The sequence below is a fragment of the Oculina patagonica genome, chromosome 3 (assembly GCF_052425735.1).
Source record: "Oculina patagonica isolate OP01 chromosome 3, crgOcupat, whole genome shotgun sequence".
NCBI lineage: Eukaryota > Metazoa > Cnidaria > Anthozoa > Scleractinia > Oculinidae > Oculina > Oculina patagonica.
In genome coordinates this window covers 20,292,585-20,306,693 of record NC_135760.1, presented here as the reverse complement: position 1 = coordinate 20,306,693, position 14,109 = coordinate 20,292,585, and the positions used below count along the sequence as shown (strand labels likewise).

Here is a 14,109-nt window from a genome sequence, read left to right as displayed (position 1 = left end):
TAAAAGATGTGGAATAAAAAAATATATTCACCTTATAGAATTAGCCCTCATTTCTAAGAAAACTTTTCTTAAAAAAGTTAAAATCAAAGTAGCCCTCATCAAATCGTTTTGTTTTGTAAAGCCAATATCGTTTGTTTAATGTTTTTCTGTTCCTCTAGTTGTTTTCCCTTGTCAATAAATCCTATGACGCTATTTAATCTGTGTGATGTTCTAAATAATTCCGTATTGAACTTATTTTGAACGACTCGTGACATTCAACTAACTGCATGCCACGCAACAAAATATTTGCCTGCTATTTTTATTTGCAACAAACACTTCAGTAACTTAGCTATTGCGTGGATCGATAGTAAAGGAAATATTTTTAACTTGTCATTATAAAGCTAGGAAAGTTAGCTTTAAAGTGAACTCATTTCACATACAAGCTGCTGATATCCTGTTGAATTTAACTATTGGTGGTTTATTGTGGAGCCAACTTTGATTCGCAACGTTTCTGAAAACTAACTGGATTGTAACATTATAACATCACTCCATTTTTGCATGTAATTAATTTCTTTTTCCGAGCGAAACGTTAAGTCGCAACTAAAAGAAACAATTGACCTGTTCTTTTGCCAGAACGGATGACTTAGAGCGGCTGGCGCAAATGTAACAGAATATAGTATCTTTCCGTGTACATAAGACTTTGCGCTATGCTTAATAACAGCGCCATATGTCTGAAAATAAGTACAAAGTATACATACGGCAGTTGATGAAATGAGAGTTTTTTGAAGCTCCTCTTTTTCCTTGCCGTGTCTCAGGTATGCGAAACAGTTGATAAGTAAACGATATCAATTTAAAGGAAGTAAGCAATGTTGTTTATCAGTTTGGAAGTAAGATGTCACCCGCAGTATCGCATATACAAGAAATATTCAAACTGATCAAGCGTGGCAATTGGAATATCTATAAGGTCAACGTTATAAAGTTCGTGTTGATAAGAAAATTGTTATGACGTGTGATCCCATCCATGTCGTACCACACTGGATATTGTTAAATTTTGATAAAGCCGCACGTTTGAAGTCATGAATAAACGTTCTTTAAATTCAAGAATTCAAAATTGACAGTTTGTTTTAAGCTTCTTTTTTCGTTTCAATTCTTGTTTACTAACTGGTTTTGATTTGCCTAACAGAAGAAAACCAATTGAACCATGCATACTGTAGTTGATGAAGTCATAAGCTTAGATAAATACACAGGCATGTGTCATGCTATCGAAACCGAAAGTGCTTCGTCAGTATCTATTGTTTCGCACAAAAATGACAAATTATGCGTGGATCTTGTAAATATATTTTTTTCTATTTATCTTTCAACTTTTTGCAAAGAAGACTGCTGAGTAATTTCATTGCAATTCAAGACCAATGAAAAAGATTTAAAAAAGTCAACTTTTAACACATATTAACCATCCGGCAACTAATCCGTTTCGATTTCGAAAGAAAATTCCATTCCTTTGTCTGTCAGAATCTCAAGTGTTCATTTTGTCGGCATATGCTCGACTCGACTCCAGTGCCTAATAAGAAGTGAAAACAATGTGGAGTCATGCATGGGGCATAATGTGGCCATGAGCGCTTTCCATTTTTCTGGAAACATCTGGCGAGAGTCGCCGGCATATTGAACTGTACCATGATTACAACTTTTTACGGAAATGTAATCATGTATAGTAAAGAACCAGTGCCTCATAGGTTATCCTGCGCCGTTATGTCCCCAGTATTGTACTAAAACATCAATGTCATTAAAGTGGCGTACGCTAGGTCTAAGTTGAGGAAATATTGGCTCCGTGTTTGCAAGTTTATGTACAAAACTGAGAGCTAGAATATTTTTTTCCAATTCGATCCAAACAGTTCAAGCTCTTTTAACCCATTGACTCCCGTGCCGGTAAAAACCGGCCTCGAAGAATGTTGCTCTTTGTTTCACTTGTAACGTCATCATCTTTAATAAAAAAAGGCATCACTTATACTCAGTCTCGGCAGGAGGAAAAGGTATTTTCAATGATGCCCTAAATAGAGTGATTGGGTCAATTGTGCTTGAAATACCCACAAAAATGCTTAGAAATTTAAGTGTAAAACTCGTAGGAGAATTTGTCTCAACCGCCCTTGGCTCCTCAGTGGCATGTATTTCCTGTTTGGATGGCACTTTCTTGGAAATTCCTGAACTGCAAGCAAGCCCAGTGAGAGGCCAAAAAAGGAAATTAAAGAGAAAACAAAACAAGAAAACGAAAAGCCTCAAGTGGAAGAAAAACTACCTCAAAATTTTGATTTGCGCGCATACACGAACAAAAATGACGTAAAATCCGATGATTGTGATATGAAAGGCGTACCCTCATGCCGTTAGTGGTGTTTTGAGTCGTTTGAATCTTAGATAGCTTTAACTGACTCCAAAATGTCAAAAAAATTCAAAAATGGGCTTTTTTCAAAAATCTCCGGGAGTCAATGGGTTAATCAGGTGACCAAACTTTTCAAAAGATGAGTCTTTTTGCCATAAATTTGAAAGCGAGCTAAAAAACGTTGAAAACGTCGCAAAAGATGGATTTAAGGTTTTTATGTTAATGCATAAAAATTTTACGAGAAAGAGGTAGTGTTAATCATATCACGAGCGTGGGATGCGCTCGTGACATGATAAAATTTGCATCTTTCTCACTTCTTTACCGAGCTTAAAGGTAACCATCTTTCTTTATTTAACACCAAACTTTTTATTTAATATATTAGCTCTTTTTCAAATTTGCGACTGAGTAAGCAAAAATAAAATTAGGCGTCCATTTTTGCAAGTTTTGGACCACTCAAGAACCAATCAGAACGCTCCTTTGAAATCCTGGACCAGTTGTCAAATGCTTGCTTATGGTTATTTTTGTTGATTTTAAAGGGACGTATTTCGGGGTGATATGCTGACCGTGCCCGTAGATATTTTGTCGCCCTGGTAGGGTTATTAGTCTCCCTCACAACCGCTGCTTGGCCTCGTCACACAACCGCTGCCTCCCTCCCTCGCTTCGTGACGACCCCAAAAACGGCTGCAAAGGAGACTAGGGTTTAATGCATCCCGTAATAAACGTCATAAAACGGATCCAAGCATATAGGCAGAATAAAATAAGAGCCCTATACAGTCTGTGTAGACACAGTGGCTCTCCCACCATAGAGTCTCAGAACTTCACTACGTGTGTACATTGAAAGATATTTCAGTGCGGTTTAAACGCGTTGCAATAGACACCTGTATCAAGAATAGATTTTTCGTTCAATATCTTGTATTTGTGTATGATCGTGTCTAGAAAGTAAACGTCACATGAGGATTTCATAAGTGCACGAACGTGCCAAAATCAAAAGAACCAAGAATGGTTTTGAACTAAAAGGCTGGTCTAGATCTGGCAATTTAACAATGAAATGGATCGATCGTCTTTCAGTCCGATCGGCTGGAAATATAACTGAACAGACAAAAAACACGATCCAATGTGATAAGCATTTAAAATTTATTTAATTTTGGAAGAAAGATTCCTTATGAGCTAAAATACTCTCACTACTCTCAAACTCCACATTCTCCCCGATCTCTCGCTGATGTAACCGGCCATAGGCTCTGAGAACTCCCACGAGGCCTGGATGAGACTGAGAGAGTTACAATAACTGAATCTAAAGCAATTATTTTTAGATCTGAACAAAAAACCCTTCAAATGAAGGGGAACCTTAATGATACCTTACAATAATTAAATAATTCGTGAAGGAAAACATAAGATTCAAATCAAAATGGAGACGAATTTGACAAATCATTACCAACTTATATAATTAGGAGCTGATCTATCAAGTTTTTATAATAGACCATTTGCATTATGACGTAAAAGCGCAAGGAATTCCGGTAGTTGTAGTTAGGTTCGCGGGAAATTTTGAATCGTCATCAAGCTCGCTTGCTCAAGAAAATCGTTATGGAGGTAAAGAAAATTACCCTCGCCGAAGAAGAGGTCCCTGTGGCTTCATTTAAAGCGGAAAACGCAACCTCTCAGTATAAAACCAAGTCCGTTAAAATGGAAAAAAAGGTTATGCAAGAAATTGTATATTTGCTGGGTTGCGTTTTGTTGTAAAGTTTCAATGAGTGTTTTCTCTACTCGAGTCCGCGCGGTTATTTAATTAAATTCCTAAAACTTTTGCTTGCCAGGTATTTTCAAATAATATACGAAGACGCACTATTTTACCCTTTCTAAACATGGGGAAGTACAGTACATGATGTCTACACTCGTAAAAATCTTCGAGGCTAACCATTCGAGTCTCACAAGTAATCGTTCATCAACAAGATTATGGAAATAAAATTGTTTTTGCTCGCACGGCCCTCGCTCGGATTGAAACCACAACTGCTACTCCACGAGTTGACATTTCCAGCACAAAAACAAGAAAACTTCTTTGTTAAAGAATATTACAATTACAGTTTTAATTTGACGAAAACAGAAATACAATTTTAAGATAAAAACAAATATTAAATCTGTATTCACCTGCACAGGGTAGTTTGAAAATCCTTTATGATTGACCCTTCACGATTCATCGATGATCGGATGAAGCTCGATTGAACGAGGAAAATTATTTGACTCTTTTCTCTGTCTCGCTGTAAATAATTAAACTGATCGCCCCGCCGAGCAATCATGATAAATGGTAAATTTTCTAAGCTTTTCAGTGAAGAATTAATTCACCTGCGATCGATGGAAGCGATCGTTTGTTGAACGTCTAAAAATAGATGATGGACGTACAAAGTCAATGGCTTGCCTTGCTTTCACTTGATTCCACACAAATTTAGTTATATCCTAGACTCGTCCTATCAAGCAATCTGTTTCCAGTGCGCGATGTTTTGAAGCTGTGATATTAGGCTAAAATTATTTACGAAGAGAAGTTGTCGGCCGCGATGAATGAATTTCTACCAAGTCAACTCCGCCACACAACGTACACTTAATGGAACACGAACAACATTTGACTGTCTTGATTAAAACACAGAACTCAGTCAATTTTCATTCCAAAGCTATCATCCTGTTTTCTATATTTTTAACAGGGAACTGAAAAAATAATTGTATAAACAAATTTCGAAGCGACAATGAGCGTAAACTTGGCAGCTCAACTTCAGATCAAAATAAAAGTCCTGGATGTCCACCTTCACGCTTGGCTGCCTTTAGCCAATCATAAGGCAGAAATGGTTTTTTCCCGCGAACTTAACTACAACTACCAGAAGTCTTTGCGCTTTTACGTCATAATGCAAATGGTCTATTATCAGAGTTTTGTTTGCGTTTTTTAATTAATAGGAAAAACAATCTTTAAAATACTAAACTTCTCTGCTTCTGTTAATCTTTCCCGAATACTTACTATTTTCTACTTAACGAGATCTGGACAAATGATATATAATACAAAGAAACCTGGACAAAACCACAAAGGTACAACTTTGTGGCTACGTAACTTGTTGGAAATTTAAACCGTTTAAATTTTGCAGTCTCTGAATTTTTTTCCGAACAATTTCGAGTAGACTGCTAGAATTTAGTTTCATGTAGTTTATGAATGCGTTAAAAAACTACCTGAGTTAATGTGTTAACCTATTTTATATCTCGTTAAACCACACTACAAACAAGAAAACTTCTTGTGGCAAACAGGCATGCGAAATTCATGTCTGACAAAATTGGAGAACTTATTTATTCTAACATACTGTAACTGTATATATTTACCCTTATTAACCCTCAGTTAAAATAACGTAAGCCAAAGCATGGTTTTCTTGTATTACACAAAAATATACCCATAAACAATCATTAAATTAGATCGAGAAAGTATGTAATTTTACGTATTTGTGCTCCGAACACGGAGTCAACGTCAAATTCCGTTAAAAGCCTTTTCTGCTAAACGAACTGCTCTAATATCAGCAATAATCGTTCACCCTGAGCCTGTGTACACACGGCTAAACCTGTTAAAGCATCGTTTACTTTCACCAATGTATACAAAAGAACAAGATTTGCATTCCACTTTATATACGATGCCAGTAACTTGGTTCTCGTGTGGCCGCTCCTTAGGTTTTCTGAACACATCACGAGTGTTTTGACTGGTCGGAAAACGGTTATAACATGATTTTCTCGACCCAAGATGCGTCAAACTCTTTTTGAAACGCCTTTAACATACGGGATTGAGACAAAAGCTGTTGTGCCTTCAGGTATGTCTAATGTTTCTGATTTCTGATATTTCTGTGTGTTTCCCTCCTTGCCTTGTCGATGAATTTTACCAGATACTCATTGGCTTTCAAGTCACTGACCACGCGCGGTTTTTCGTTGAGCCGTTGCACATCACGAAGTCTGGGCCCTTCACTACGTGTGTATACAGTTTTATGCCTCTTGACAGTGTACGGTGAATGTATCAAGAACAAAACGTTCATTGAATCCTTTGCCTTTGTATGTGATCGTGTCTCGAAACGACCACCTTCATATGAGGATTTCATTAGTGTGAACGCATTATTTTGTTCCAAAATCAAAAGAACAAAAATGGTATTTAAATAAACCTGAAAATTGGCCTAGAGGACGGCAATTTGAGCTAGCAATTAACTTTCCTTAAATTTTGTGTCCTGGGTAGCGTGTCCAAGTCATGAAACATCGTGAGTAAGTTTCCGATGCCATAGAGGAGACTTCAAAGTTCAGTGACTTATATAGATGGCCCCTAGATGGCCCAAATAACTGTGAAGATTTCGAACCCGGACTATTAAAGATTTTCGAACAATAGATAAACAATTTAGAGAATTTAGACGCGGGCTCTAAATCTAAGACCTCTGGCTGTTTACGCTCAAAGCTGATTGGCTGATAATCGATAATAAGCATTCAACGCATGCTCAAATAATCGAACTTGGCAGGGGATTGTGCCTTCTTACCGCTGACCAAAAGAAAAGTGGGCTCTGAGGACGAGATTGGTCGATCCCAAGCGTTCATTACTACTATACTAACATGCACATTTTTAATATGACCCTCACTAGGGCAAATTCTCTGAAACGTATAAAGATACCTAGAATGACAACCAGGCTAATAAACTAGGCTTTGGTAGATTGTGACCGAAAAAAAAACATATTATGCTTTTAGCAGTGCTCATATTTTTTGGAAATTTTGCCAAAATTATGCTACTTTCTGAAAATTATGCTCTCTGTCACCGAAATAATGGTAAATAAAGATCACCAGTAGCTTAACTCTATCAATGAACATTCATATAGTCCGCCTTCCAGTTTTACAGTCTTTAGCATCGCAAATACGCATGTGCGCACCTCGAAAAGCCAAATGATTAACAAATGATATCCAAACCGTTTCTGGGTTCTGAAATCTGAATCCAAGTCAGAAAGTTACTTGTATAGACTTGTTTTAGACGCCATCTAGGCAAAGCCCTCAGTTCAGTATAAAGACAACTATGCATTAAAAAAAAAATAAAAATTACAAAATTAGAAAATAAAAATTGAAAAATTAAAAATTGAAAAAAAAAATTTTAAATTTAAAATTTAAAAAAAAACTCTCAGATATGCACAGGGTGACCTGGAGTCTGCCGGACCATATTTGACCATGGGCCTTAGCAAAGACACCAATATTTTCCAAAAACAATACAGAAATAAAATACAAACTGAATTATACTAGAACTATGATGTTTTTTGTTTTTGTTTTTAATGCATAAAAGCTTGGATTATGCTAGCAGTGCTAAACTGAAATAAAAGCTTCAAATAATGCTCGTTTTGCTAAATTATGCTTAATATTATGCTAGCACAATCTACCAAAGCCTATAATAAAGAAGCTGATAGCTAAGAATCTCCACAAGACTGTGAGAAGGCTCTCTCCCGCTCTGATCGAGTATAGCAAAGTTCTTTTTACATCGGACAGGAAATATCGAAGAGAAACATTTTTTATTACATTTCAAGAATCGGGTCAATCATATGGCAGCCAGCATTAAAATAAATATCTGCAGCACATTTCGAGACATCCGATCGCTATATTGTACGATTTTCCAGTTAACCTCTCCTTTGGAGATCATACTTCCGAGACCTTCATATCCTATTTCTTATTGACTATTTGTAAAGTTGAACCTTAGTCGAACCCTACTCCATCTTCTTTAGAAACAAAACCCAAAAACCAATGAAATGGAACGTCAGATTGGCTGGAAATATAACTGAACAGACAGAAAATACACAATCCAATGTGATGAGCATTTATTAGCAAGTTATTGAAATTTGGAACAAAAGTTCATTATTAGCTAAAAATGCTTTCAGTCACTACTCTCAAACTCTACATTCTGCCCTATATATCGCTCATGTAACCGGCTATAAGCTCTGAAACCACGACCACGAGGACTGGGATGAGACGTAGAGGGTTACAACAACTGAATCTAAAGCCATTATTTTTCGATGGGAAAAAAAAAGCCTTTAAAGAAAAGGAGACCCTAATAATACCTAACAATAATTCTTAACTTAGCAAAAAAACATCAGACTCAAACCAAAATGGTTTGAAAAAAAATTCAGTTTTGTTTGCATTTTCACCCAGTAATTTTATTTTATTTAGGAAAAATGCATGGCGTTTGTTTTACATGGGTTTGCAAAAAATTCTTTAAAATACTAAACTTCTCTGCTTCTGTTAATCTTTCCCGAATACATACTATTTTCTACTTAACGAGATCTGGACAAATGATATATAATACAGACACCTGAACAAAACCACAAAAGACGCAACTTTGTGACGTGGCTTCGCATCTTGTTGGAAATTTTGCCTCCTCTAAAATATATATCCGTATAATTTTGAGTAGACTGCTAAAAACTAGTTTCATGACGTGGTGTATACTTTATGAATGCGTTTAAAAAAACTATCTGGGTTTGTGTGCTGTCATATTGAGACTGTATACATATAACCCTTATTAACCCTCAGTTAAAATACCTTAAGCTAAAGCGTGATTTTCTTGTGTTACACAAAAATATACCCATAAACGATCACTAAATTAGATCGAGAAAGTATATAATTTTAGGCATTTGTGGTCCGAACACGAAGTCGACGTCAAATTCCGCTGAAAGCCTTTTCTGCTACACGAACTGCTCTAATATCAGCAACGATAAAATTTCCTGTATAAATTAGTTCAAACTTTTTAGACGGTACACATAAGTGCCAACACAAAGTTCCCTGCGAAAACTAAAACCATTTACCCCAAAAACAAATAACTCCTTAGGAAGTTATGCTCGATTAATCGCCCTGAGCCTGTGTTCACAAGGCTAAGTCTGTAAAAACACTATGTTGATAACAGAAGTTGCCACTCTTGTACTCAAGACTACTCTTGGAGATTTCATTTCTTGTTGCCAGTCCAGTCCTTTTTGAATGAACTCTACCAAGTCTACCAACTGGGACGCTTGGTGCCATGGTCATGTATTCCTCTGGAAACTGAAACAGAATCAAAGTAATGGTTTCCGATTTAAACAAGACACAGTTAAAATGCTTCTTTTAAACAAATGCCCAGTATGTGAAGTAATTAGTTGATTACTTTAAACCTTCATTCTGAATTCCCCTCTCCTTGTTTGAAAGTTGCTGTTTATGGCTTAATGTAATCTCACAATTTACGCAGCATTAATGGGTGGACGATGGGGGATAATAGAAGATAGTGAACACAATTTTGGTTTCTATCCTGAAAAAAGGAACATTGGCTGTCCTCAAAGCCTCTTTATTTAGACTAAGAACAATATGAATGAGGCTGAAAATGAATGTCAGAAATTAACGAACACTCGAAATAAGCGATAAAATTTCACGGTTGCTAGCAAATCCCAAAAGGAGCGACCGTTCGATAGCAACGACGATCCAAAAATTGTGACGTCAAACGTATCTTGATCATTTTGATAAAAACAATTGAAATAACACATACAGCAAGTGTAAACTAAACATATACGACAATCGTTGTAGTACAACCTGATGTAATACAAAACAAAAACTGATTCTGTTCGAGGCACTTTTCATGAAATTGTTATTTTTTTACGACCGACCGGCTTATATGCCTATATGTGGTGCACACTTTTAAAAAACGCGAAGGTAGCGATCAAAGCAAGACTGCAAAATCGGTCATTATTTTCGGAACTTAACGGTATTTCGAGTTTTTATTGGTCATGTAATGAACTACTTTTACTTACTCATTTCTTCTGATAAAAGTCTAGAGTGACGTCATCACCAATAAGTACAAAAGGCGCCCAGTATCTCACATCACTGTACTTGTCTGATTCTCTTAGATGTTTCATGGCCCGGTTCAGAGACTCGCTTGCACTTCTTCCTTCCATAAGGTGTTGGTAGAAACTTGTCATAAACTCCAGCGTGGCTTCATCATTAATCGCCCACAGTGACACCAGAACAGAACGAGCACCAGCACCCATAAAGGCACGTGCAATACCGACCACACCTTCCGCTTTGATTTCTCCTCGACCGCTGTGGCAGCAACTTAGGACTACTAAACGTGCTCGTAGTTTAACACCAAGCACATCTGCCATTGTCAAAATATAATCTTCCTTCCTAGGGATCGAGGATGTTCGCTCTGGGTCCGGAGTTAGAGCGATTTCACCAGTTTCCATGCATCCATGTGCTGCAATGTGAACTAAAGCAACTGAACTGATTCCTTTTAGCACTTCGCATTTCGTTGCTTTCTTTCCAATCAGAGGCGTCACGTTGAGAATCTTTCCGATCATTTCTACTTCCTTTCTTGCGAACGGAAGGGGATCCAGGAATTTTTCACCCTTGCTGTTGGTAACTTCTTCTATCCATGGATCTCCCACAAGTAATGCACCACTCCTACTGTGGTAGTCGTCTGGGCAGTCAGCAATCAGCTTCAAGCTTGTCAACGAAGGAATCAACCGGATTCTAAATGAGTCGCACAGGTATTTGGAATCCTCATCCATCAATGCAGCATACGGAGCTAGCCACAGTGGTCCATGTGGGACAATGATTAGCTCATCCCCTTGGACCAGCTCGGCAATCGGCTGAATCACGATGTTATACAAGGTGCTCAAAGAACTCTCTTGAAGGACGAAAGGTTGAGAGTTTTCCTCATCGGACTTCGCATCCGCTTTGTAACAATTTTCTCTTAAAAAAAACAAAGAACGATTCTCGCATATAACCTCAGAACGAACGCCAATTTGTTTGTAGGTATTATGTATTAAGGACTGAAGAAAGGGGGTGGTATCATCTAGCAGAGAACGGGCCTCGCCAATTTTTATCGGTCCAAAATGAACAGGTTCGTCTTTTGAGAAAACCCAGAGATTCACCTCACACGTAACACTGTCAAATGCCTGAAAAACTGTATTTGATGGAATAGAGCGTTGCAGTTGAAGATGTTGCACTACTTCTTCCTGTGCAACAATCTGACTTTCTCTTATGCCAAATTGGGATAACATAAGATCAGAAAGAGCTTGAGCTCGTCCTTTCTCGGCAGCAAACAAAGCGTCAACCATCTTGCCTTGCTTTAACAGTACTCTCCATAAACCAGTGTATGAAATGTCAACTTCACTCCTATAGCCAATTTTCCACTCATCTTTACTTTGAAGAAGGCTTCTCACATGGTTGAATAATCTTACGCTGAGTTCGTAATATTCCAAGGCTTTCGGTAAGAAACCTTGTGATTCGAAGCTGTGACCTAGATTGTGATAGGCTTTGGCTTCCCCGTTCTTGTCTCCAATTTCGTTGGCGACTTTAAGACACAATTCGTAGTAGTCTTTGGCTTTTCTGAAATCACCAAGATTTCCAAAAGCATTTCCAAGATTGCCATAAGCACCTCCTTCGCCGGCTTTGTTTCCTACTTCTTTGGCGATTTTAAGATGCAATTCGTGGTAGTGTATGGCTTTTTTGAAATCACCGAGATTACGAAAAGCATTTCCAAGATTGCCATAAGCACGTCCTTCGCCGGCCTTGTCTCCTACTTCTTTGGCGATTTTAAGATGCAATTCGTAGTAGTCTATGGCTTTTCTGAAATCACCGAGATTACAAAAAGCATTTCCAAGATTGCCATAAGTACTTCCTTCGCCGGCCCTGTCTCCTACTTCTTTGGCGATTTTAAGATCCAATTCGTAGTAGTCTATGCCTTTTCTGAAATCACCGAGACTTAGAAAAGCATTTCCAAGATTGCCATAAGCAATTCCTTCGCCGGCCTTGTCTCCTACTTCTTTGGCGATTTTAAGATGCAATTCGTAGTAGTCTATGGCTTTTCTGAAATCACCGAGACTTAGAAAAGCATTTCCAAGATTGCCATAAGCAATTCCTTCGCCGGCCTTGTCTCCTACTTCTTTGGCGATTTTAAGATGCAATTCGTAGTAGTCTATGGCTTTTCTGAAATCACCGAGACTTCGAAAAGCAATTCCAAGATTGCCATAACCACTTCCTTCGCCGGCCTTGTCTCCTACTTCTTTGGCGATTTTAATACGCAATTCGTAGTAGTCTATGGCTTTTCTGAAATCACCGAGATTACAAAAAGCATTTCCAAGATTGCCATAAGCAATTCCTTCGCCGGCCCTGTCTCCTACTTCTTTGGCGATTTTAAGATGCAATTCGTAGTAGTCTATGGCTTTTCTGAAATCACCGAGACTTCGAAAAGCAATTCCAAGATTGCCATAACCAGTTCCTTCGCCGGCCTTGTCTCTTACTTCTTTGGCGATTTTAATACGCAATTCGTAGTAGTCTATGGCTTTTCTGAAATCACCGAGATTACAAAAAGCATTTCCAAGATTGCCATAAGCATTTCCTTCGCCGGCCTTGTCTCCTACTTCTTTGGCGATTTTAAGATGCAATTCGTAGTAGTCTATGGCTTTTCTGAAATCACCTAGACTTAGAAATGCATTTCCAAGATTGCCATAAGCATTTCCTTCGCCGGCCTTCTCTCCTACTTCTTTGGCGATTTTAAGATGCAATTCGTAGTAGTCTATGGCTTTTCTGAAATCACCGAGATTACAAAAAGCATTTCCAAGATTGCCATAAGCACTTCCTTCGCCGGTCCTGTCTCCTACTTCTTTGGCGATTTTAAGATCCAATTCGTAGTAGTCTGAGGCTTTTCTGAAATCACCGAGATTACGAAAAGCATTTCCAAGATTGCCATAAGTACCTCCTTCGCCGGCCTTGTCTCCTACTTCTTTGGCGATTTTAATACGCAATTCGTAGTAGTCTATGGCTTTTCTGAAATCACCGAGATTACAAAAAGCATTTCCAAGATTGCCAAAAGCATTTCCTTCGCCGGCCTTGTCTCCTACTTCTTTGGCGATTTTAAGATGCAATTCGTAGTAGTCTATGGCTTTTCTGAAATCACCGAGACTTCGAAAAGCATTTCCAAGATTGCCATAAGCATTTCCTTCGCCGGCCTTGTCTCCTACTTCTTTGGCGATTTTAAGATGCAATTCGTAGTAGTCTATGGCTTTTCTGAAATCACCGAGACTTCGAAAAGCATTTCCAAGATTGCCATAAGCACTTCCTTCGCCGGCCTTGTCTCCTACTTCTTTGGCGATTTTAAGATGCAATTCGTAGTAGTCTGAGGCTTTTCTGAAATCACCGAGATTGAGGAAAGCATTTCCAAGACTGCCATAAGCACTTCCTTCGATAGCCTTATCTCCTGCTCCTTTGTCGATTTTAAGACACAATTCGTAGTAGTCTTTGGCTTTTCTGAAATCACTGAGACTTAGAAAAGAATCTCCAAGATTGCCATACAAAAGTGCTTCTTCCGCCTTGTCACCCAATCTTTTGGCATTGGGACATTTCAAATCACGGACCTGAAATAAGGAAATAATGACAAGCTTTCAATATTGAAGTTCTGCTCCTGCTTTTCCTGATAACTCATTTCTTGTCGCAATGCATTAACCTGGTAGATAAACAAATGTTGCAAATCTCATTTATTTTATTTGCTGTGAGACAGCTTCGAAAACAATTCGCCTGTTTCGTTGAATACAACAGGTAAGGTGTTTGTTCTTTAAAGGAAGTTCAAATGAAGTGTGAATGGCAGTATTTGTATACATGGGTCTTTTGTCAGTGTTAACGTACATCGCAGGATATAAATTTCTGTGAATCTCTGGCGATCGGAGGTTACCGTTCCAAAACAATTTTTTGTATGTTTCATTGAAATCAAAACGTGG

The 14,109-nt window shown here is 38.0% G+C and overlaps 1 protein-coding gene and 1 long non-coding RNA gene across 6 annotated transcripts in view; one reads left to right on the top strand and one right to left on the bottom strand.

The window, feature by feature from the left end:
* Positions 1-14,109, top strand: part of LOC144645499 (uncharacterized) — a 62,233-nt gene that overhangs the window by 31,019 nt on the left and 17,105 nt on the right. The window lies entirely within an intron of this gene.
* Positions 8,172-14,109, bottom strand: part of LOC144645266 (uncharacterized) — a 72,631-nt gene continuing 66,693 nt past the window's right edge. For all 5 annotated transcript variants that reach the window (XM_078504772.1, XM_078504769.1, XM_078504770.1 and 2 more), the window contains 2 exons: positions 10,144-13,749; positions 8,172-9,406 (listed from right to left, as the gene is read on the bottom strand). In XM_078504772.1, the coding sequence (XP_078360898.1) occupies positions 10,144-13,749 (3,606 nt within the window). In that variant the 3' untranslated portion in view covers positions 8,172-9,406. The remainder of the gene's footprint in view (positions 9,407-10,143; positions 13,750-14,109) is intronic.